Source organism: Vulpes lagopus, chromosome 14 (assembly GCF_018345385.1).
Source record: "Vulpes lagopus strain Blue_001 chromosome 14, ASM1834538v1, whole genome shotgun sequence".
Classification (NCBI taxonomy): Eukaryota; Metazoa; Chordata; class Mammalia; order Carnivora; family Canidae; genus Vulpes; species Vulpes lagopus.
Window position 1 is genome coordinate 12,193,893 of NC_054837.1, and position 25,703 is coordinate 12,219,595.

General features: G+C 40.0%; 1 protein-coding gene across 12 annotated transcripts in view; it reads left to right on the top strand.

Annotated features, from left to right (window-relative positions):
- The window catches only part of PRR14L (proline rich 14 like), a 58,132-nt gene that overhangs the window by 19,619 nt on the left and 12,810 nt on the right, over nucleotides 1-25,703 (top strand). For 8 of the 12 annotated variants that reach the window (XM_041728428.1, XM_041728429.1, XM_041728425.1 and 5 more), the window contains 4 exons: nucleotides 3,880-3,952; nucleotides 15,494-20,672; nucleotides 24,811-24,882; nucleotides 25,530-25,701. In XM_041728428.1, the coding sequence (XP_041584362.1) occupies nucleotides 3,880-3,952; nucleotides 15,494-20,672; nucleotides 24,811-24,882; nucleotides 25,530-25,701 (5,496 nt within the window). Of the gene's footprint in view, nucleotides 1-3,879; nucleotides 4,898-14,215; nucleotides 20,673-24,810; nucleotides 24,883-25,529; nucleotides 25,702-25,703 lie in introns of those variants that run through there. The other 4 variants (XM_041728431.1, XM_041728436.1, XM_041728435.1 and 1 more) reach the window with 4 other exon arrangements.

Genomic DNA, 25,703 nt, shown 5'->3' on the forward strand with positions numbered 1-25,703 from the left:
ACTAGACTCAAAGCAACAAATCAGAGAATTGCATCTTTTCCAGGACATACAGCTTTTAATGGGGAATAAGATTTTATTTTTATTTTTTTAAGATTTTTTATTTATTTATTCATAGAGACAGAGAGAGAGAGAGAGAGAGGCAGAGACACAGGCAGAGGGAGAAGCAGGCACCATGCAGAGAGCCTGATGTGGGACTCAATCCAGGGTCTCCAGGATCACGCCCTGGGCTGCAGGCGGCACTAAACCGCTGCGCCACTGGGGCTGCCCGGGAAATAAGATTTTAGGTGAAGAGTAAGAACAGTTTTTCAAGACCTTTCTCAAATCTGCCACAACTTTGAAGTATCAAAAGTTGATTTTGATTCAAAGCACTTGGCAGGAGGAGGATATGTTGAATGTGCAAGGCAGAGAATCTGTTTGCTGTTGATTTGAAAGACTAATTTGTACTGTTCTGTGTGTCATTTCTTCCTTTTTACACCTAATAGAGTATTATAAACTATAACAGTTATCTCACTTGATGGGTGAAAGAAGGATCCATGTGAACTTTCATCTTGGAAGTTGATTCATTCAAAACAGATTTTGCAGTATATAGGTGGAAGAAGAAATATTTAGGACTCTACCTCTAAAAATCCTGAAAGCTAGAGTATTTAGCTGATAAAGTACTATAGGAAAAAGAAATTGATAAATTTCTGCAACTGTTTATTATATGATTAGCTGATATCGAGGGGGTTGGGGGAGTTACAAGATCATTTATGCTACATGTCCACTGCTTGTAGGTGGGCTGTTCTGTTCTCTCATTTACATTTGAGGCCCAGACTTGGTAGAGTTCCCACCTGATATGGAGATTACCCAGTACTGTGGTGGTGGTAATTGAGGGGGGCAGGAGTCTCTCATATCTGACCTCAGCCTCACACTGTTTCCTTTTTAACCCAGTCAATTTCTGATCATATCTGAGACTTCAAACTTTATAGGGTCTTCAGCCATTTAAGGGTTCTTAACTCAGAACCTTTTAAGAAAAGTCAGCAAGGCAGAGGGAGAGGGAAATCACTTATTTCTAGCTTCTGCTTCTCTCCTTCCCTACTACATATCATGACTAACCAAGGAGAAGGGGATGTGACTGAAGCAGTTGGCTTGACACTCCACCAGGGTATTTTGAGTGTTCAGCTAAGAACCTTAGAGTAGCAGGTAGAGCAAAACTAAAATTCTAGCAGCCCCTCCAAGGGTAGGAGCCAATATGTTTAGTTGCACAAGCTCATCACAGTTTATTCTGAAGGAACTATATGGAAGCTGTATGTTGCTGACTGGAGCTCAGCTCCCAATTTGCAGAGGTCCTTTTAGACCCAGAAAAGCTTAGTCACTCCAGATGACATACTAGAATCTATCGGTGATAGTCCTATTTGGCATTTTTCACAGAAGGGGATAGACAAGTGTCTAAGGTCTAATGGATGATGGGAGCTTCTATTTTATGGAACACCAGTGCTGACAGGGCGTCTTACTAGGTGTTACTATGGTCCCCATTCTTACAGCCACTAAGCTTGTTCTTAGTGCATATAGCTAGTAGGTAGGAGTCCTGAAGTTGAAACAGAGCCCTGTCTGATTCCTTATTCCATAATCTTTTACTCCAGAACTCTGCCTTTTTTTATAAAGTATTAACCTGAAAAAATAATTCTAAATAGCATCTAATGTCATACCCCAGATGTTCACCCTGAGAACTGGAACACCGAGAGAAGAATCATTTTGGAGAAAGGATCAAATAACAACAAATAAAGATGTTGCCATAGCCTCTAATTTTGAAATAATTTGAGACTTACAGAAAAGTTGCACAAATAGTACAAAGAATTCCTATAATACCCTTCATGCAGATTCCTCAGTTTAACATTTTGTCACATTTGCTTTTTTTTTTTAATAATTTGAGAATAAAAAAATAATAATAATAAAATAATTTGAGAGTATAGTTGCAGACATGATGCCTAAATACTTCAATGTGTATTTCCTAGCAAAGACATTCTATTACATGACCACAGTATATTGATCAAAATCAAGCAGATCAAAAATACACTGATCGACGCATTTTTATTTATTTAATCTACAGACCATATTCAAATTTGGGCAATTGTTGTATTGATGTCTTTTGTAGCAAAAGAAAAGAAAATGGTTTTTTTGGTCTAGGAAAAATCTTAGGATCACTTGTGGCATTCATTTGGCACGTCTCTTTAATCTCCAATAATATGTAACAATTCCTCAGCCATGACCTTGACACTTTTGAAGAATACAGGCCATTTATTTTGTAGAATTTCCCTCAATTTGGACTTCTCTGATGTTTCCTCATGATTAGATTCTGATTATGCATTTTGGCAGCAAGAATTCCACAGAAATGATGTTGTTGCTTGGTGCGTTCTCTCAGGAGGCACATGGCTTTAGGGTGCTTCATTCCTGGGAAGTGAAGTTGGTTGCTTAGTTCAGATGGAGTCAGCTAGGTTTCTCCACTCTGAAGTTACTGTTTTCCCCTATGGAATTATTAAGTATCTGTGGAGAGAGATTTTGAGACTATGTAAATATTTTTGTTTCTCATTCAAACTTTTAGCCACTAGTTTTAACATCCATTGATGATTCTTGGTTAAAATAATTATTACTGTGATGGTCGCCCAGTGGTGATTTTATAATCCCATCATTCCTTCTATGGTAAGTAAGAGCTTTCTCTTCTTTACAAATAAGTTCAGTCTGACATCATGCTAGAACTCCTACTTCTTTGTCAAACATGGTAGTGTTACCATAAGTTATCTGGAAGATACTTGTTTTTAAGTTCATGCTTTGCCAAAGTATTCCACACTAAGGAAATGAAAGAATAGTCCTGCTTCACATATGATAGTCTATGCTCTGAGTTCCAAAGATAATGTTTTATTTCTGCCTGTATCCACTTGTTCTTGCCATTGTTTTTATCTTCCCTCCCTGTCCTGGGTTCTGTTTTCTACTACAGAACTTTGCTTAGGGTCCAAATGACTTTTGCTTGCTTTGGGTTTGTTTGTTCAAAGTGCTGTAAAAATTATCAAAAGTTGTGGTAATGGTATCACTATCTGTAGATTTAGAAACATACCATGTCAGTATCTTTCACTTAACAATTAAATCAGTGTGAAAAAAAACCCTTAAATCTTAGGGCTGGGGAAAAGAGGTGACTCAGAAGGAGAGCTTTAGCATAAGTAGGGATCTTAGGTCTGTCAATGTCTCCTAGTTGGTAAGCCCTTCCTTCCTGGGGCTTGAAGCCATTTGCTGCCATGAGATGCACATTCTGCCACTGACCCCTCCCATTTTTCTGAATTCCTTCTATAGGAGAAAACTGGTTATCTTTTTTTTTTTCTTAAGGTTTTATTTATTCATCACACACACACACACATACACACACACACACACACACAGAGGCAAAGACACAGGCAGAGGGAGAAGCAGGCTCCATGTGGGAACCTGATGTGGGACTCGATCCTGGGACTCTGGGATCACACCGTGAGCTAAAGGCAGACACTCAACCGCTGAGCCACCCAGGCATCCCTAGTTTGGGTGATATTTCCTTTCAGGTGAAATTAAGGTTACATTGCAACCTGTTTCTTGATTCAGAAGGTATTTAATAGGTTTTTGTTTAGAGCTGCAGGTCAGCATTTTAAGCCTCTGTTATTGACTAGACCTCAGGAAACTTGGCTTTTCAAGCTCAAATTCTAGAGAAGTGTCAGTTTTTATTGATTTTATTTCTTTAAATTTGAGGTTTCCTTCAGTTGCCAATCTTTGTGGCTGCTAGCAAATTTCCAAGAGTCATAAAGAAGTTTCTCAGATGGTAATTACATGAGCTCAGGTATCTGAATCCCCTCTGACCACTGGATTTTCTTTCTGCAGGAAGACCTCCTGATGCAGTCAAGCAAAGAACATTTATGCACGGGCCTCCCTGAAGACTGTCTGAGGAGCAAAGGTATTTATTTTTCTCTAGTCTTTTCTTTTTCCACTTATTACACTCATTATTTTAGTTCACAGTTTCTGTTTTGCATTGGGATTGCAAGTCCCTGCCTTGCAAGATGGACTTAACTATAGAAAATCTTGCTATTACCCATTGACATACTTGAAGACACCTAATATTATCAAGCAGTGACTTAGGTTCTCTCGGGGTTTTTTTAGTTTGGTTTGGTTTGGTTTGGTTTGGTTTGGTTTGGTTTGGTTTGGTTTGGTTTTGAGTAAACTATACCCCTAGTGTGGGGCTCGAACTCACGACCCTGAGATCAAGAGTCATGTGATCTTCCAATTGAGCCAGCCAGCTATCCCAAGGAGTGCCTTAGTTTTGACAATAATTTGCTTCCCCTTTCTATATAGTGAATCCCTATTAGTGTGAAATCTTTGATTTTATTAAACTAAACTGCCTGTTTGGAAAGGTTAACATAGAAGGGGAGGAATTGACCCAGTCCAGTGCAGCACTGTGAAGTGCATCCTGTTTTTGTTCCCCTGGGCGGGGAAAGGAGAAAGCAGCATTCACTCCAGGTCACCTTGAGAATTGTCAAAGCAGGGCCGCCCCGATGGTGTGGCGCAGCAGCTTAGTGCTGCCTGCAGCCTCAGGTGTGATCCTGGAGACCTGGGATCGAGTCCCATGTCGAGCTCCCTGCATGGAGCCTGCTTCTCCCTCTGCCTGTGTCTCTGTCTCTCTTTCTCTCTGTGTCTCTCATGAATAAATAAATAAAATCTTAAAAAAAAAAAAAAAAAAAGAATTGTTGAAGCAGTTTCAGTTCCATTACTTTGTTTTGCTTCTCAAAACAATAAATGGATACAGGCATCTGAGATACCACCTTTTGATTGATTGAGGAGAAAACTGACACCCAAAGAAAGAGAATGCTGAGCCAAGATTTTCTCAGGCTGAAAATAATTTTAGGTGAGTTTAGAGAGAATTATGTGTATATATTATGTAATTAAGGTTAAAAATATAGAGTAATCAAAACTACAAAAAAAACAGAGAAAATAGAGCAAGTGTGTGTAATTATATGAGCATTTTGTTACTGTGATAAAACATCAGAATGGACTCTCTGCTTCTTGGCAGCCTAGACAGAAAAGGAAGCACAAATTGTCCTTAAGAGAAAGGGCACTTGTCCCAGTTTATCACCCTGCTTCCTGCTGCTAGAGATTTCCTCTGTGGCTCAAAGACTTGACTGTCCAGTATAGATTAAAACTCTGAAGATGAGAAATGTCCTTTTGTACATGTCTCACTCAGTTCCTAGGACCTTACTTGGGACCATTTTAGCCCCTTTTCCCCCCAAAAAAATATTTTCTCAGCAAGGTTCCAGCATTGCTCTATTGAGTCTTTGGTATATTTTCACCCACATCTTAGCATAAAGTTTGGTTCTATTTGTTGAACTACATTTCATATAACAACTGAACTGATGGGAGGCCTAGGTGGTTCAGCAGTTGAGCATCTGCGTTTGACTCCGGGCAGGATCCCAGAATCAAGTCCCATGTTGGGCTCCCTGCATGGAGCCTGCTTCTCTCTCTCCCTGTGTCTCTGCCTCTTTCTCTCTCTCTGTCTCTCATGAATAAATAAATAAAATCTTAAAATGAAAAAACAAAACTGAAGTGACCATTAAACAGGAGAATTAGGAGGTGCCTGGCTGACTCAGTCGGTAAAGCATGTGACTCTTGATCTTGGGGTCATGAGTTTTTGAGCCCCATGTTGATCATAGAAATTACTTAATAGAGGAAAAAAAAGGAGGTACGTGGCTGGCTCAGTTGGTAGAGCATGCATTCTTGATCTTGGGTTTGTAGGTTTGAGCCACATGTTAAGTGTAGAGATTACTTTAAAAAAAATAGAATCTTTAAAAAAAAAACACAAACAAAAACAGGAGAATCAGTTATTTTCTATGAGGAAATCTGCCTTCTCAGACTTACTTTCTTACTGTTTACCTAAAAGTCTGGTCTACATTGGACATGGATAAGATGAGCTCTTCTTTTCAGAAGATATTTTTCAATATCTTCAGATAAACTACTTTGTGGCACTTTTCTTCCTATCCTAATACCATTCTTCTTTATTTTTTATTTATATATTTTTTAATATTTATTTATTTATGATAAACATAGAGAGAGAGAGAGAGGCAGAGACACAGGAGGAGGGAGAAGCAGGCCCATGCTGGGAGCCTGACGTGGGACTCAATCCCGGGACTCCAGGATCACGCCCTGGGCCAAAGGCAGACGCTAAACCGCTGAACCACCCAGGGATCCCCACAATTCTTCTTTAATGACTTAAATTGGGAAAACAAATTACTTTTCTTGCCCAAAGCTGTGTGTGCACGGTTCTCAGTTTGAGACGGAGGAACTTGAAAACAGGAGCTCTACTAAAGTTTTTAGCAGCAGTGACCTAGTGCCTAACTGTGATACGTTCTTCCATTCAGTCTCCAAAGAGCCTTCCAATGTGTCTCTTTGTTGCACATGAGGGAACAGGCTCCACCCAACCAATCATACCAAGGCAGAAAGGAAGGTTCTATACAGGCAGGTTCTTGAAAGAATTGAACATATAAGCTGCTGCCCTGGATTTCAATTAAACAGATACACATGCTCTACTGTAGTCTGGCCAGCATCTCGGCTCGCTTTGCCAGGGTTAAGGTCAAGCATCTGGCAACCTTTTCATTTACTAGAGAATTGAGAAGTAAGTAATGTTTCTTGGAAACAGTTTTACACTCTCTCTGGGGGCCCCAGCTGCAGAATTTTCACTCTGCCCCAGATCCTGGCCCTGCACATATTAGATGTAGATCTTCCTGATAAAAACTAGTAAGTCCTTCCTACCTTTAAGTATCTGCTCTGTTGAATGCTGCACAAATTGCTTATATAGTTTTATTTATATTCAGTTTTGCTTATTCTAAATGGAGGCACCTGGAAGGTCCAGTGCTGTGTGATAATTTATAAATTTCCTGAAGAATGAATTTGGCTCCCCTGCGCTGAGGTGTTCAGCAAGTGAACCTAAGGCTACCACACTCTCCCTTTGATGTGTTGTTTTGCCTTCTCTAAATAAATGTCCTAGTCCTAGTACTTCCAAGTTAGCATAGTATGCAGATTTTTTTTTTTTAGTATGCAGAATTTTAAGGTTCTTTTCAGTCCTTTCTGCTGTGGCTCAATTAGGTGAAATTAGAACAAGCTCAACACTTTTTTTTTTTTTTAAACATAGTTTATTTATTCATGAGAGACACACAGAGAGGCAGAGACATAGGCAGAGAGAGAAGCAGACTCCCTGAAGGGAGCCCATTGCAAGACTCGATCCTGGGACCCGGGGATCATGCCCTGAGCCAAAGGCTCAGGTGCCCCAAGCTTAACAATTTAAAAGGACATTTGTGGGGATGCCTGGGTGGCTCAGCGGTTGGGCGTCTGCCTTCTGCTCAGGGTGTGATCCTGGGATCCGAGATTGAGTTTCACTTCGGGCTCCCTACAAAGAGCCTGCTTCTCCCTCTGCCTATGTCTCTGCCTCTCTGTGTCTCTTATGAATGAATGAATGAATGAATGAATAAATAAGGAAATAAATAAGTCTTTAAAAATAAAAAAAATTAAAAGGACATTTGTGTTAATGAAAAGTCATCTTTAATTGGTGAGCTGCTATTTCGCAGATCGTTCCTTATTTCTCTATTGCTGAGGGCAGATCCATGAGAATTGGGCATGGGGGAGCAGTGTTGGGTGTTGGTTGAGGGGCTATTTCACAAAGGGAGTATGTCCTCCCGTCAGGCACTGACTGCTGTCTCTCCCTTTCTGCTGCTGTGGCTTTTTTGCCATAATTCTGTTTAATATTTTATATTAGAGTTTTTTTTGTTTGTTTCTATTGTATTTTTTTCCCCAAGAGTTCCTTGTAACTGGCTTGGTTTAGGAAGGTTGTGACTTAATTCCCACAGTAGTAATCTCCATGAAGGCTTATTTGGGAATACTCTGAAGTAGGAGAGTCACAAGAAATCGGAAGAGCATTTGAGGGAATACATTTTGATGTAGAGGTGAAAGCGTCAAGGAGAGAAAAAATATATAAGTTTAGGAACTATATAGTTTGAATTATTTGAAAGAATTAAAGTTGAAATGATCTTTTAAAACCCTGTATGTCTGTCAATGTGAATAAATTAAGCATTATAGGTAGATGGAATGAACCCCATTAATAAACTCCTTATGCTTTGTATGCATCTAGACTCTTGCAGTTTATTGATTTTTAAATATATATATAACTTGGAAAGAATATTTCTTGTTTATATTCCCTGTTTACGTCATTTTCCTCCTACGGTTCACATTTTAGGGGGAAAAAGTTGAATTATCAGCCAGTACCACACCCATTTAATAGATAATGTGAAAGAAGTGTAGACATTTTGGGAACTGATTTTTTTTTTTTTTTTTTTTTTTTACTTCTCTTAAATTAAGGTATAACTTAACTACACTAAAATTCACGCTTTTGGGACAGCCCAGGTGGCCCAGCGGTTTAGCACCGCCTTCAGCCCAGGGCGTGATCCCGGAGATCAGGATCGAGTCCCATGTCAGGCTCCCTGCATGGAGCCTGCTTCTCCCTCTGCCTGTGTCTCTGTCTCTCTCACTCTGTGTCTCTCATGAATAAATAAATAAAAATATCTTTAAAATAATAAAATAAAATTCACGCTTTTTGTGTCTGTACAGCTGTGTGAGTTTTAGCAAACACAGTTGTGTAACTTCACCACAGTCAAGATACAGAACATTTCCATCACTCCAGTGATTTCTTACAGGCTTCTTTTATGGTGCATCCCTCTTGACAGCCTCAACTATTAGCAGCCACCAATCTTTTTTCTGTCCCTATAGTTTACTTTTTCCAAAATGTCCTATAAATGTAATCATAGAGGAGAAGCCTTTGAGTCTATGCTTCTTTCATTTAGCATAGAATTTAAGATTCATCCATACAGCTGTGTGTATCAGTACTTCATTGCTTCTTATTGCTGAAGAATATTCTGTTGTCTGGTTGTATCATAGCTTGTTTATTTCCCATTTGAGGGAAATTGGAGTTTCCAGTTTTGGCAATTATGAATAAAGCTGCATTGAACACTTGTGTACAAGTTTTAACGTGAACATGAATTATGATTTCACCTGGGCGAATACCTATGCATGACACTGCTGGATCATTTGGAAAATGTGTTTATAAGTTTTCTAGAGTGGTTGTACCCTTTGGGATTCCTACCAGCAATATATGAGCTCCAGTTAAGGAATTGAATCCTTTTTCATTGTTAATTCATTTGTAATTTGGAAAGCCAAATGTTCAGTGGTCAGGGAAGCTAAGGAGGTGACAATAGCTTGTAGGGTTGTCTGATGTCGTCCTACCTGTAGGTAGCCTTTGTGAGCCTCCACACAGGAGAGCTTCCTTTTATAAGACACTACCATATTGCTAACCCATTGCACATTTTTCTGAGGACAAGATGTAGGATATGCCAAAATTGATGTCATACTTAGTGTCCGTAGTCTGTCTACTTAAAATTTTGATCCAGGAAAGGTTTTGACAGAAATGCTGTTGAAACCATGGCAGCCTCCAGCTGTCTGTCCCCAGTTATGGTTATATGGAAATAATGCCAATAAAAGGTCTTTAAGTTTTCTGATGTTACTTGTATTATAATTGGAGTGTAAGCACTTTTAAAAAAATAATTCTGTTGAGATGTTATTTACATACTATAAAATTCACCCATTTAAAGTATACAGTTCAGTGGTATTCTTCTATACTTAATAGACACAACCATAACCCTAATTTAATTTTCATCACTTCCTAAAGAAACCTTGTTTATACCCATTAGCACTCATTCTTCCTGCCCTGTTCTTCCTTACCGTCAACCTCTTCCAGCCATCTGGCGTTGTCTCTATAGGTTTGCCTATTCTGGACATTTTATATGAATGTGACCTGGTCTTTTATGACTTTTTACTTGGCATAAAGATTTTTAAGGTGGCATCTGGGTGGCTCAGTGGTTGAACGTCTGCCTTTGGCTCAGGTCATGATTCTGGGGTCCTGGGATCAAGTACCGTATCAGGTTCCCTGCAGGGAGATTTAAAGATTTAAATCTTTAAAAAAATTCCTTAAGGTTTATCCATGATCTAGCATATATAAGTGCTTCATTCTTGTTTATGACTGAATAATACCCCATTGTATCCATTTATCTGATGAACATTTGGGTTATTTCCACTTTTTGGCTATTATGAATAATGTTACTGGCAGCATTCGTGTATAGGTTTTGTGTGGATATGAATTTTTAGTTCTCTTTTAAGATTTTTTATTTAGGGATGCCTGGGTGGCTCAGTGGTTGAACATCTGCCTTTGGCTCAGGACGTGATCCCCGAGTCCCAGGATCAAGTCCCACATAGGACTTCCTGCATGGAGCCTGCTTCTCCCTCTGCCTATGTCTCTGCCTCTCTCTCTCTCTCTCTCTCTCTCTCTCTCTGTGTGTGTGTGTGTGTGTGTGTGTCTCATGAATGAATGAACGAATAAACAAGTATTTTGTATTTATTCATTTGAGAGAGAGTGTGTACATGAATATGAGAACCTGAGCAAGGAGAGGGTCAGAGGGAGAGGGAGAAGCAGACTCCCCACTGAGCAGGGACCCCTGACTCAGGGCTTGATCCCAGGACCCTGGGATCGTGACCTGAGCTGAAGGCAGACACTCAACCGACTTAGCCACTCAGGTGCCCCAAGTTTTAGTTCTCTTGAGTAGTTATCTAGTAGAATTGGTGGGGTATATGGAAACTGTGTTCAACGTTTTAAGGAATTGCCAAACTTTTCCAGTCCCATCAGCAACAGATGAAGGTTCCAGTTTCTCTGCATTCTGTCCAACACTTGTTATTTTGTATTTTATCTTTTGATTTATAGCCATTTTAAGAGGTATGGAGTGGTATTGTGGTTTTTTCATTTCTCTAATGACTAATAATGTTGAACATCTTTTTGTGTGCTTATTGACCATTCATATATTTTTGGGACAATGTTGATTCAAATCCTTTGCTTTTTTTTTTTAACTTTTCAAAAAGTTAATAATTTCTTTTTAGAATGGTTTTGGATTTACAGAGAAATTGAGCAGATACTACACAGTTTCCATTAACTACCCTCCTACCCCCAACATGGACAATTTCCTCTATTGTTAATGTATTAGTAGGTACATTTGCTGTAGTTAATGAACCAATATTGATATATTAGTATTAGCTGAAGTTTATTCACATTTCCTTAGTTTTTACCTAATATCCTTTTCCTATTTTGGAATCCCATCCAGGATACCTTATTGCATTTAGTGCTCATGTCTCCTTAGTCTCTTCTTGGGTGTGACAATTTGTCACACTTTGCTTGTTTTGGGGAGACCTTGAGAATTTTGAGGTCTACTGGTCAGATATATTGTAGAATGGCTCTCCATTGGGATTTGTCTTGTGTTTTTATCATAAGACTATGGCTGTGGAGGACGGAAATCACAGGTAAAGTGCCCCTTTCATCATATCATATAAAGGGTACATACTGGGATCCCTGGGTGGCGCAGCGGTTTAGCGCCTGACTTTGGCCCAGGGCGCGATCCTGGAGACCCGGGATCGAATCCCACATCAGGCTCCCGGTGCATGGAGCCTGCTTCTCCCTTTGCCTGTGTCTCTGCCTCTCTCATTCTGTGACTATCATAAATAAATAAAAATTTAAAAAAAAAAAAATTTTTAAAAAAAATTAAAAAAAATAAATAAATAAAGGGTACATACTGTAAACATGAAGTAGTGTTTGTCAGGGTTCTCCACTGTTAGGTTATGTCCCTCACCCCATTTCTATACTGTCCTCTTTGGAAGGAAGTCACTATGTCCAGCCTGCACCTAACAAATGGGGAGTTATGCTCCCTCTGCTGTTTTTATTATTGAGTTGTAAGAATTCTTTATGTATTCCAAACACAGATCCTTTATCAGATAGATGATTTGCAATTATTTTCTCCCCATCAGTGGGTTGCCTTTTCATTTCTTGGTTGTCCTTTGAAGCACAAAAAGTTTTATTATTTTTTTTAAAAGATTTTGTTTATTCATGAGAGACACAGAGAGAGGGAGAGAGAGAGGCAGAGACATAGGCAGAGGGAGAAGCCAGGCTCCCTTCAAAAAGCCCAGTGCGGGACTCCATCTCGGATCCCCGGATCAGGACCTGAGCCGAAGGCAGACACTAACTGCTGAGCCATCCAGGCATCCCTATTTTTTTGTTTTTGTTGTTTTTTTTAAGAGTGCGTGCATGTGTGAGCGGGGCGGGGGGGGGGGGGGGGGGGGGGGGTGGAGCAGAGGGAGAGTGACAGACAGAATCCTAAGCAGCCTTCATGCCCAACACAGGGCTCCATCTCAAGACCTTGAGATCATGACCTGAGCCGAAATCAAGAGTCAAACACTTAACCAACTGAGCCATTCAAGGCTCCCCAAGATTTTAGTTTTGATGAAGTGCAACTTACCAGTCTTCTTGTTACTCTTTTTATCACTGTGTTTCAATATCTTAGCTAAGAAATCATTACCAAAACCATGAAGATTTACTCTTGTGTTTTCTTCTAAGAGTTTTATAGTTTCAGCTTTTACGTTCAGTTATTTGATCTGCTTTTAATATTTTGTGTGTGTGATGTGAGACAGAGTCCAAATATATTTATTTACATGTGGATATCCAGTTGTCCCAGTACCATTAGTTGAAAAGCTGTTCTTCTTGGTCCCTTTGTCAAAAATCGGTTGACTAACTATAAATGTCAGAGTTTCTTTATGGATTCTCAGTTCTAATTCCCTTGCTCTTTATTAAATCTATCCTTTGCCAGTGCCACACTGCCTATTTACTGCAACTTTGTTTTTGAAATCAGAAAGTGTGAATCTACCATCTTTGTTCTTTTTCAAGATCATTTTGGCTGTTACATGTCCCTTGCATCTTCATTTGAGTTTTAGGATTAGTTTGTCAGTTTCTGCAAATATAAGCACTCTTTAAACAGTTATTATAAAACAACAAATCTACGGCCTTCAGCTGAAGTCATGAAATGCCTGTACTTCTGAAAATGGGCCTGTACTTCACAGAGTATGTTATGTGTTCCACCCTCTAGGATACCTAAATACTTTTTTTTTTTTTAATATACCACATTTTCTTTATCCATTCGTTCATCAGTGGATACTTAGGGTTGTTTCCATGTCTCACGTCTGTAAATAATGCTACAGTGAACATGACAGTGCAGATATCTTTTCAGAATAGTGATTTCATTTCCTTTAGATATATACCCAGAAGTGGAGTTGCTAGATGGAGTAAACCTAATACTTTGAACAACTTCCCTAACTTTCTCATTCTTCATTCAGACAGTATCTCTTATGTACCTGCTGTGTGCCAAGGTCAGTGCTCCAGTCTCACAGAGGTGATATATTAAACAAATAACTGAGAAACACTATCACAGGGGTTTTGCTAGAGATATTTGTGCAAGGGAGTAGGAACCCAAGGGAGTGGCTAACCCTAACCAAATGTAGACTCTGGCACTTCTAAGAGCTCTACATGTATTAACTCATATTTATAAGTTCTGCAAAGTGGGTATCATCTTTCTCCCCATATTACAGAAGAGGACTGGGTCAGTGTTCCATAGCCTTTAGAATGCTTTCTAATAAACGTAATTGCCTCAAACTTTCCTTTAAAATTCTTTGAGATTTCAAAGTCAGTGTACACAACCTGTTTCCCACCCAGCCTTTGGCATTGCACCACCTAGGAGATAAATGACTGTTCCTCTGCCTCTTCCCTAAGATTCTCAGCTAAGTTGAGAAACCGGTGTTCTTCCAGCAGGTAAAGACTCTGGGGTAGAATAACTTGCACAGTCAACAGTTTGGGGATGGGTGAAGAATTTTGAAGTTTTCCGAGCAGATAAAATGAAGGATTCAACTAGGATGGTGCTGCAATAGAATGGAAAGGGCCAGAATTTACAGGAATGGCTTAATGAATGCCATAGCGTACAGTGAAAAGATTCACTAAACCATTTGGGTTAAATGCGCTTAGAAATTTGTGAATGGGATAGAATTGTCTGCTATGATGTGGAAAGTAAGCTAATTTCAAAAAGATATGTACTGTGTGGGGCATTAGGATTTCGAGCTGCCTTATGTCAATAATTGAAATCTGTGCAAGCTTGTGGAATCCAGTACACATTGATCCATCTAGTATTTGTTGACTCTAGATATTTTTAAACACTGTGTCCTATCCTAGCATAGTTATTAAGTTTATCATTTTAACTGTTCTCAGGTCCAGTAAGATAAGAAAGAAAGCAGAGCAAAGGAAAAGCACTTTTTCTTTAAATGGCAGGCACTGTACCAGGTGGTGTCTTACATATATTATTTAATTTAATCCTCAAAGTAGCACTGAGGTAAGTGTACTTCATACCATCTTTTTCAAAGGCGGAAACTGAAACTTACTCAGAGAGGTAAGTGCTATCACAGAGCCCACCTGCCTTCAGCGTTGCCATTCTTTTCTCTCAGAATTGCTACTCTTAGTACCAGTTGAGACATGGGTAGAGAAGCTCTAAGAAAACACTATTGATAGCATTGGTTGAGTGCTATTTTGTACTGGGTTTTATGCTGGGCAGTAGGGAAGGAGAAAGATCAAGACAATCATGATCCTTACCCTCATGGAATTTATATTCTAGTGAGAATTAGATGTTTAGGTTGATTTACATTTAGCTTTATCTGTTTAGTGCAGGTATTTGTTACATGTGTGTAGGCATCCAAATATACATATACACATATGCATATATATAGCTTGGTGTTTTCCAAAAAGAGCAAGGATAAAAATACTTTCTGTAGATTAACAAGTTTAGGGAGCTTCTTTATACTTCATCTTTTACCTAGGATTTCAAGAGACGCTGTACAGTAAAACTTCTTTATGAATTGCATTTACATTCTGCTTAAAAAGATTTTTTGTTTTTTAATGTTTCATAGTAGAAAATTTAAATTTATTAAAAAGTAGAAAGTGTACTAAACCTACATATATCTGTCACTCAGCATCATAATTATTAGCTTATGGCTGGTCTTTTAGGGAAGTAGTTACTACAAGTAATTTGTTTCAAAACAAATATTCACTGTACACATTTATCTCTTTTGTATAGGTTTTGTGTAAAATTGTTCTTTTTAAAGAGATAACTTATTTATGACTAACTTATAAGGGTTGTATTGTGGATCTGTTTTATTAATGTTTTAGAATGGAAGCTTCTTAAGACTCTGGATTACATGTATATCTCCATATTCAATTGTCCAGTTAAGTAAGTACATTTAAATAGGTAACACTTAAAGAAAGGCAGTTGTTCAAAATTAGCTGTTTGTACCAACTACACTTTAGTACAGAGGTATCATGTTTTGCATAAAAGAACAAAACCAATGGTACAGTGCACTAACTTTTAAGTTGCAATTCGCTTTTTGAGTTGGCTCTTTTTTGTTGCTGTTCGTCACATGATTAAATTCATTAAAGTGTAGCACATGATTTTTTTTTATGATTGTGTACTAATTTGGATTTATTTCTTTTGGGCAGAAGAAAATGTACAACTTACAACTGGAACTCTGCTAAAATCTACTGAAGAAGTACAAGGTATGAAGGTCAATGGGACTAAGACGGATTATAATGAAGGACACAAGAATGGCAATGTGAGTAAAGATCTCTCATCTGGGTTCAGCGAATACCCAGAGATAGACAAAATCATGACCAGTGGTGAGGTTTCAGAAACCAGCACATTAGTTTCCCTAGAGCCTTTAACCTTTGTGGACCCTGGAATAACAGAAGCAACTTCTAAAGAAAAAGAATGTGAAGAATTAAAAACTTGTCCTTCTTGGTTGTCATTGTTACCAGGGAGCAGTGCCATTTCCAAAGTGGACAATGGGAAGGAAGAGGTGTGTAAGTTAAACCTTGTCTGTGAAGCAGATGACAATCACCAACAGATTCACAGCCACCATAATGAAAAACACATTTCTGCCCATGGCAGTCCCAAAGCCACAAGAAATGTAATTGTTATAGAACCCTTAGAAGAAAACTCTGACATTTCATATTTCTCATCAAGTTTGTCTGGTCCAGAATCCAGAACACCATCCTTAGAAACATGTGGTTTTGAAGGTGATGGCTTGCTGAAGGGATCTGCTGAGAAGACAGACAATTTCTGTTTTGATGGGGATGATCAAAGCAAGAACATAGCTACTAGAAAAGAAAATGAGCAGTTTTTGAACCGCAGGAGTGAAAGAGGAGAACTCTTTCTTGGTAATGCCAGGCAACCAAGAGAGGATGCTAGTGGTCATCGTTCTGGTGAAAAAGAGACTGTTGCCTCCTCCAAAGAGAATATCCATGGTAACTGTTGCATTCAAGGCAGTATCCATACAGACAGCTCTAGTTCTTCAATGCCCCAATTGTTCACTGAAGCCACAGAAGTAATGTTTAAAAAAAATGATCTGAAAAACACGTTAGACATTCAGGGTGGTTTGACAAACCATGAGGACCATAGAGAAACTTCTACTGGTATGAGCCATTCAGACAGACACACTGAAGAGAGCAGTTTTTCCTCCTCAATGCAGATTGAAGAGCCAGAACAGACAACCACTATAGAGCCCAATATGGTAACTGAAAAGATTTATAGTAAAGACTCTAATTCATTCTGCTCCAAGAGAAATCTGGAAGATGACACCCAGTTAAATGAAGTTTTATACAATGAATTTCTGACTGAAAGAAAATCCCTTGTGAGTTTAATGCATGAGGACCAGATAAGTCTTATGAATGAGGTATCAAAACCCAAGAAAGATGTTGCTCAGTTACCACCATCCCTAGAATTTGACTTTAGACCTGAGTTAGAACAAGCTATACAGACTGCCCAGGATGATAGTTCACATTTAGGTGAACGGAACATTGCCTATGAGATGAATGAACTTCCTTGCACCAATGAACTGGTTGTAAACAAAATAGAAAGTGAATGTGTTTTAAATCAAGTGCCCCTTAATTCTCAAGACCACTTGAAGTTGCCAGCTAATAAAGAGATGCCTTTAGTAACAAGCGAGGATTCCCAACAGAGCCATCACCCTCCATTAGAGGATGGAGTAGATGTCATTGCTGATACCCAAACCATTTCCATGAAGACAAAAATGAAAGACATCTCTCCATCAGGTGACAAAACCTGTGGTGCCTCTTCAAGCAACCCTACCTTAAGCATCAAAACAGGAAGCCTAGAAACAAAGAAAGAAATGGCTGATTCTGGAATAGTAGATCTACATTCCAGACTTCTCTCAAGTAAGAAAGAAGCAGCAGGCTTGCTTCAAGAGGTCTCTGCTATGGAATGTCAAAGTGCTCAATCTCAGGATCTCTCTAGCTGTCATTATGTAAGTAAAAATGCACAAGAAAAGAGCATGTGTTCTGCTTGTGCTACTTTTGAGTCCAGCAGAATCATCCCAAACGTTGAGAACTCTTTGATGACTACGTGTGAAGATGCATTTCAGCACAGCAATCGCCATTCCCAAGGAAGAGAAGACTCCACAGAAAGTAGCACCCATAAAGTGAGTTACACGTTGGAGGACAGTGAACTTGCTAGGGGAGAAACTAGAGGCAGCCTCCCAGAAAATAAGATGAGAAATGAAATGGCAGCAGACGTGTTAAATGGTGAAGCTTCTGACAAGACCATTCCCACCACCGATCACACCCAGCTCAGTGAGGAAAGGCTAGAAGGAAAGGAACAGGATGTACCTAAAGAGACTGTGTTTTGCAAGTATAATGTCTCTGACTGTGCCACACCAGAACTAAACTTATTTGCAAACATTCCAAGCCCTGAAAAATTGTTGGACCAGTCTCCTAGTATTATGTTTCCCAGTTTCAAAAACTTGAGCCAAGCATTTGAAACTCTTGATCAGAAAGCAGATGAAGTCCTTGACTGCCAGGTTAACCAAAACAGACCAGATGAATGCAGAAGTGAAGATAAACCAGCTAAGGAGATACTAGGTGGTGACAAAAGAGAGACTGTCACAGAACTTTACAGAGAGATAAGCCACAACCAAAATGAACTGCTAGTTGGTTCAGACAGTAACAACCCATTGTCCAGTGGTAGTTCAAAGAAAGGCTGTTTGAAAGGAGACTCTGAATGTACTTCTGGTTGTGAGGCATCCACAGATGGCATGGTAGACATCATCTTCACGAATTGTAGTAATATGTCTCCAGAAGGTGTGTTGGACTTAAGAGCATCTAGTATTCTTGACGGTGGTACAAGGCAAGACAGACTGACATTACAGGAAACCTCAGTGAGTACTCCATCTCAAAGAGGAGAACTAAATGCTGCATTTATCAGAATGATTGGCCAGGACTCAGATTTTCCAGATGCTGCTTCCTCTAAAGGGGAGCCTCTGGAAATTAAAAAATCATGTGAAGAGAAAGTATACAGATCATTAAAAGATTGTGAAATGGAAGTGTGTCCAGACTCTTGTGCGCATGACATAGAGTCTATTGCAGATCATGAACCAAATTTAAGAACATTGGATAGAGTAAATGTATCCTTAGATTATATTCATCATAAAAAGCAACTTAAAGAAGCATCCCGTAGAGAAACACAAGGAACGATTGAAGGATCAAGACCAGAAATAAATTCTGAGTTTGACAAGGAGGAAAATACCTTTGGAATTTCCTTGAAACAGTTACTGCCTTCTCAATGCCCAGATGAGAACCCTATTTCCACAGGGAGCCTGCAAACCACTGAGATAATGCCTTTGTATCTGTCTTCTCACAAAAATTCAGAAAGGAATGTTAATAGTGAGGAAACTGACCTGGAAAATATTTTTAAACCAGAAGAAATGCTTTGTGAAAGCATAGAGCACCGCACAGTCCTGCTTGAGACAAAGGAAGGAGCACCAGGGGATGGGAGTAATTCTAATGAAAAAGTCAGAATAGACATCGGTGTGCAAAATTTGCCTCTGACAGTGGAAACAGAAACTAAGTTGAAAGGCAAAAAAACTGAAGAACATCAGAGGGCACCCCTGGGTCATTTAACTGTCATGGAAGAGTCTGAGGAGATGATTACCAGAGAAGCTGGTCATGGTAACAAAGGAAGAGAGATTTCTCAGACCCACTTGAAATCCCAGAGGATTCTTGGTGATGTTGCAGAGCAGCAAAGGCAGGGGTCTTTGGACTACATGTTGCAGAATGAAGAACATATACATCAAAAAGAAGCACAGAAGATACCAAAACAATGCACCTCATCTAATATGTTGTCAGATGAGTTGCAAGAGAAGAACCAAGCTAAGCATTGCAAAAGTGAGTCCACCATGATGAAGGAAATCCCCCTAGCAAAGCTGTACACTACTGGACAGTTTCAGAAGTTGGAAGATCCAGAGGAGGGAAGCTTATGTCGTCCATTTAAAAAGGACATAGAGTCGTGCACAGGTCCTTGCCTTCATGGTGCCCCTCAGAAAGCACAAGACCCCAACTGTGCTGGGTGTGATGAAATACATGGTGCCTTTGGAAACATTTCACATCAGAAGAGAGTGCTTCCCTCAAAGAAGCAGCCCCATCGAACATGTAAGAAAGTTTCCTGTCGGGAGCAAATCAACCTGGGAAAAAAAATAAGTAAAATCAGGAGTTCGGCCATTTTAAAGATTTCCTCTGAAACCATCCCCACAAAAGCACACAGGTTTCTCAGTTCACGTGCTATGCCGGCACCCGCACAGTTGGAACCCGAAACAGTACCAACCAGAAGCTTATTGAGCCACATACCAAAGCAGAAGGCGTCTCCGTGCCATCCCTTGAGGAGCCTGAATGTTAGGAAGCCTACCAAAGAATCAGCCTTACTCAACAAGCTGTCCATTCTTGCCTCCAAACTGGTCCCAGCCACAAAGACCCAGAGACTAAGATATCGGCTGTGTTCCTCTGAACTTCTTCCAGTGACTAAAAGCTATAAGCAGCACAGATACAAAAGACTTCTGGATGGATTTTCATACAATCTAATGCAGCTGAATCCATATTTGGCAGCTAGTGGATGGGACAAGAGGCTTAACAGTAAGCCCTCGACACTTTATTCGCTTGAAGCCATCAAAATGAGCTTCATAGATTTGAGCAACAAGGTGCCGTCACTGCTGTTTGGTTCTGAAATTTTCCCGGTATCGTTTCACATGAAATCGGGCTCTGAGTGCATGACCGAGTCTCCGAGGACTTTTCCTGAGCACTGTGCTCCAGCCAGGCTCGCCTTAGGAGAGGCCCCCAGGTGCCTGTCTCAGCCTCCCAAGTGGACCTTTTCTTTCTTCTTGTCTCACAGTTGCCCTGGGATGGCCACATTCAGGGAAGACACTGGCCTCCGTGGTCAGGCAGGTGCCCAGGCTCCTTCACAGCCTTCAGGTCCTCTTCAGGACTATGGAGGCACTGCCATAGTTCAGACCAGAGCAGGCTGCTCTGTCCTTGGCCTTCACACACTTCTAGCACTTTGTTCTCCTGGATGTTACCGAATCTGGACAAAAAAACGGAGCTTCTCCAGTCACATGCCTACCATGCAGAGGTTCTTCATGACCCAGTTTACACAGGGCTTAAAAGGGTTAAGATCTCCAGCCTCCATAGCAGACAAGGTCTTCTGTTCTCTTCCCTACTCGGTGGGCCGAGTGCTATCCATTTGGAGCCAGCATGGGCCTTCTGCCTGCCCCTTCGAAATCTCTACTCTTCATTCCGCTCACAGCAAGCGGCAGCCAGCTCTAAGCACCACAAGCAGGTAAATCCATCTTCTTTTCAAATGTCCCATGTTTGCTTCAACCTCTGGGGAGAGTTGAGGACTAGAATGCAAGGCTCTTTAGAGATTTTGTGTCTGTGTTTTCTGTTTACCTTAAATCTCTGCTGAGAAAATATAGCCATAAGTCTTAAGTGTAGACCTCTTTAATTTTCCTGCAGAATCTCCCTCTGTATTTTTACATTTTTTGTTGTATCCATGTCATTCTTCTGCAAATTGTCAAATCTTTCGAATCTCTTTTCCACCCTTGTCCCCGCCTTGTAAAAAACAAACACCATTACATGTTAAAGACTTATAGTGACAAACAATGGCTTGTAACTATATCTTATTGACAAAATATTACACAGCACTAATTTGGTGTTTGATGTATAAAAGATACAGAGTAAATACTTAAGTAAATAAACAATTATGTAGGTATCACCAAATCTACTTCATGAACCTCTGGATTTCTCTCTGGAGCAGAGAGGCTTCAAAGATTGACATTTAGGGGCGCCTGGGTGGCTCAGTGGTTGAGCATCTGCCTTCGGCTCAGGTGGTGATCCTGGAGTCCTGGGATTGGGTCCAGCATCAGGCTCCCTGTAGGAGAGCCTCTGTATGTCTCTGAATGTCTCTCTGTATGTCTCATGAATAAGTAAATAAAAATCTTTTAAAAATTGACATTTACATACTATAGTTGTACAGTTGCTAGAATTTTAAGTGAACTGGAGAAGAGTGGTTTGACCACTTAGAATAGTTAAAAATAATTTCACCGAGGGCAGCCCAGGTGGCTCAGTGGTTTAGCGCCACCTTCAGCCCAGGGCCTGATCCTGGAGACCAGGGATCGAGTTCCACGTCAGGCTCTCTGCATGGAGCCTGGCCTGCCTCTCTCTCTGCCTGTGTCTCTGCCTCTGTGTGTGTGTGTGTGTATCTCTCATGAATAAATAAATAAAATCTTTAAAAAATAATAATTTCACCGGGATCCCTGGGTGGCTCAGTGGTTTAGCACCTGCCTTCAGCCCTGGGTGTGATCCTGGAGTCCCAGGATCAAGTCCCACATTGGGCTTCTGCATGGAGCCTGCTTCTCCCTCTGCCTGTGTCTCTGCCTCTCTCTCTCTCTCTCTCTCTGTCTGTCTCAGATAGATAGATAGATAGATAGATAGATGATAGATAGATAGATAGATAGATAGATAAAATCTTTTAAAACATAAAAATAATTTCACCAATATCATTTTACTTTTTTTTTTTTTTTTAAGACTTCATTATTGGGATGTCTGGGTGGCTCAGCTGTTTAGCTCCTGCCTTTGGCCCAGGGCATGATCCTGGAGTCCCAGGATCGAGTTCCATATTGGGCTCCCTGCATGGAGCCTGCTTCTCTCTCTCTGGCTGTGTCTCTGCCTCTCTCTCTCTCTCTCTCTCTCTCTCTCTGTCTCTCATGAATAAATAAATACAATCTTTAAAAAAAAAAGACTTATTTATTAGAGAGAACAGGGGGAGAGGCAAGGGGAGATGGAAAGAGAATCTCAAGCAGACTCCCCACTGAGCACGGTACCCACATGGGGCTGGATTCCACAACCCTAAGGTCATGACCTGAGCCAAGATAGAGAATGGACCACTTAACTGACTGAGCCACCTAGGCACCTTTCATTTTACCTCCTTATTAGAAATAAGACCCTGATAAAAAAGCAGAAACTAAAAAACTTTAATTGGCCCTCATCATTGCTACAGTTTAAAAATTCAATACCAGCAAAGCCTTAAAATTACAAATAGCCTGAGAGAGACCTTGTTCTTTGTGTAACTGTACAATCTCTTATCCAGAATCATTCTGTGTCACTAAAACTCTGGTGCATACTACAAAGTTCCCTGAGCATCTTAGCAGAAAACTAAATAAAAAAGGTTTCAGAAAAACACCCCAGAACCTGAATGTGGCTGATTGAAATTGAAAGATGAATGCCTTATAAGTACTTGTCCTATAGTTAGGTAATAGATATTCTTACAATGCAGCTACAAAAAATACACACACACACAAAAAAAAAAAATACACTGGAATTAGTGAAATTGTTTTGAATGGTTGTATACTGCTTTTATTTTGTCTAATTTGTCAGTATGCCTCTATAATCTCATAATCACACTTTGCTCAGTGTCTGACATGCAGACACTTTAAATCGTGTTACCTTCTCTACCCTGTGTTCATGCCTGAGGTTAGAATATAGGCTCATTCTTTACTGTACCCTCTGAAGATGTGTGGCTTTTTGGCCTTTTTTCTCCATCCAGAACTTTTCTCTCCTAACTGCTGTTTCCTAGTGTAGAATATTTTGTCTCTCCTTTCCTTCCTATGTCCAACATTTTATTTTGTTTTATTTATTTTAATTCAAGTGGAATGTCAGAGGGGGGGCACGTTGAGGAATATTTCCTTCTTGTTAGCTCTAGAAGTGCCTTAACATCATACGCCTTGGCTTTGAGTTTAGAAGTTTGATCTTTTTCTAAACATACTTAGAAATATTAAGCATGATAAATTGGGTAGCCCAAGAAAGCAGGACTTAACAAATGTTAATTTATTGTTTCCATAGGATTTTTTTTAAGTTTTATTTTTTATTTTATTTTATTTAATCCATACTTGATGTAGGGCTTGAACTCATGACCCCAAGATCAAGAGTTGCCTGTACTTTTCTGACTGAGGCAAGCAAGGGTTTTCTTATTTGAACCTTCAGCAATCTCTAATATAGGTTGAATGGGCCTCTTTTTTGCTGTTTTTATAGATGATGAGCCTGAGGCACATGGGTTTTTCTAACCCAGATCAAATTAGTGTTTCAGCTAATCAGGGTCTCCTTGATTTCTGATTTGGTCAAATCCTTTTCAAGAATATATACCCTGCCTCTTTCCTTTGAGTTCCCATCAGGGAATCCTGAATTAGTGCTAAACATTCTAAAAATCTGAATTACCTATGTTTTCTAGACATTGAGCAAATCTACTTATAAGAGGAGATGGATTGTATTATGGTTCTTATATATATGCCTCATTAATTAAGCCTGTACTGTGTTCCAAATTCAGTAGAAACTGATAGGGTTTTACTTTGAGAGGCACAAAAAGCTCTCCACTATCATATTGATGTATCTATAAGTGATGAATACCATTCCATCATCTATAAAAATAAAAGCTTAATTATAAAGGAGCTAACCCTGATAATGGTTTTTCTCCTATATAACCATGTTTGTTTGTTTATTTATTTATTTAGATTTATTTATTTATTTGATAGAGTGTGAGATAGCAGGGGGAGCTGGAGAGGAAGAGGGAGCAGGGGGAGCTGGAGAGGAAGAGGGAGAAGCAGGATCCCTGCTGAGCAGGGAGCTTGATGTGGGGCTCGATGTGGGGCTTGGTCCCAGGACCCTGGGATCACAACCTGAGCCAAGGCAGACGCTCAACATGCTGAGCCACCCAGATGCCCCCATAACCATGTTTTGTGTGGAACTTGGCTGTAAAGGAAATAAGATTTCTTCATAGTCTTCTCTAAGGGTATGGAAATTAGATATTATTTTAATGGCATTAACATAGAAATGAATAATGCAAGATTTTTTATATGTAAGTTTTTTTATATTCAGCAACCTGATTAGAAGATATAAGACTCAAAATCATTCTTGTTCCCTCCTTTTTTTTTTTTTTTTAAGATTTTATTTATTTATTCGTGAGATACACAGAGATAGAGAAAGAGAGAGAGAGAGGCAGAGACACAGGCAGAGGGAGAAGCAGGCTCTATGCAGGGAGCCTGACATGGGACCCGATCCCGGGTCTTCAGGATCAGGCGCTGGGCTGAAGGCAGTGCTAAACCGCTGAGCAACCCATGCTGCCCTGTTCTCCTCCTTTCTTTTACTACCCTCTCTTTATTTCTCTACTTTCTCTACATATTAGAAAATAAGCTTCCCATCAGCCTCTCTCCATTCCAGTGATGGGCACATAAATGTAATTCTGTGATTGGGTAAGGCAAAGTTCTTCTTTCTGAGTGACTGACATTTCTTGTCTTTCTAAGGTCTAATCGAATATCGTGTGCCATCAATGGTATTAAAACCTTTGAGTACCTGCAGTGGCATCAAAACTTTCCCATTGTTCCATTGCCCTAACCTGTTGCTTTCATACTTTTGCTTCACTCCAGCCACACCATGTTACCATATGTGCCTCTTCCAGGCCTGGAAGCTACTTACAACACCAGTGGCAATGAGATGAGGTAAGTCTCCAGCAGCACCTGGTACATAAGGGCTTGCAGTGTGTGTGTGTGTGCGCACGCGCGCGCACGCATGCGTGAAAGAAGTGAATGTACAAGCAAACACAGCACCTGAGCGGGCGTGCTATCGGATGGCATGGGTCAAGGACAGCATGATTCTGACACTTTGTTCTCCTTCTAAACCTGATCCAAGATTCAGATGTGTTACATTAAGGATGTGTAATCAATATCGTTTATTGAAAAAACATCAAAATCACTAGCCAGCTCATTGTACCACCGGTTCCCTCTCAAGCTATTTCTTGCTCATAGAGCCAGCTTCATTGCCTTAATGGGATTGATCTCATCTGAGCAGTCCATTTGTTCATTTTACTAAATGCCTTTTTCCTCCAAAAGTCTGTACCTTTTTACATTTTTCTTTATAAAATTGCTCTACACCAATGAGAAATGGATTGACCACATCCTTGTAATTTTCGTATATAGACACAGGCTGTGTCCAGAAGTAACTAGAGAACAGATTGACTTGAAATGTCATTGCTAGGAAAAGGGAAGATCTTCAACCTTAGTCTAATATTAAGAAGTTGGATGTGCCAAGGTAGAAAGTGAAACCTGTATCATATTTTCTTTCTCTGTTTTTCTTTCCATGGTGCTAGACTAGAGCCTCCGTTCCCTGCCTTGGTACCAAAGTCTTGCTTGGTAACAGATTCAGCTGTCAGCAAGCTCCTGCTTTCAGCCTCCGAGTTCCAGGTTCCTGAATTTGATGAGCTGGATAGTGTGGCAGCAGCATGCCCCCATCCACAGAGCAGCCCTCCAGAACAGAAGAAGGT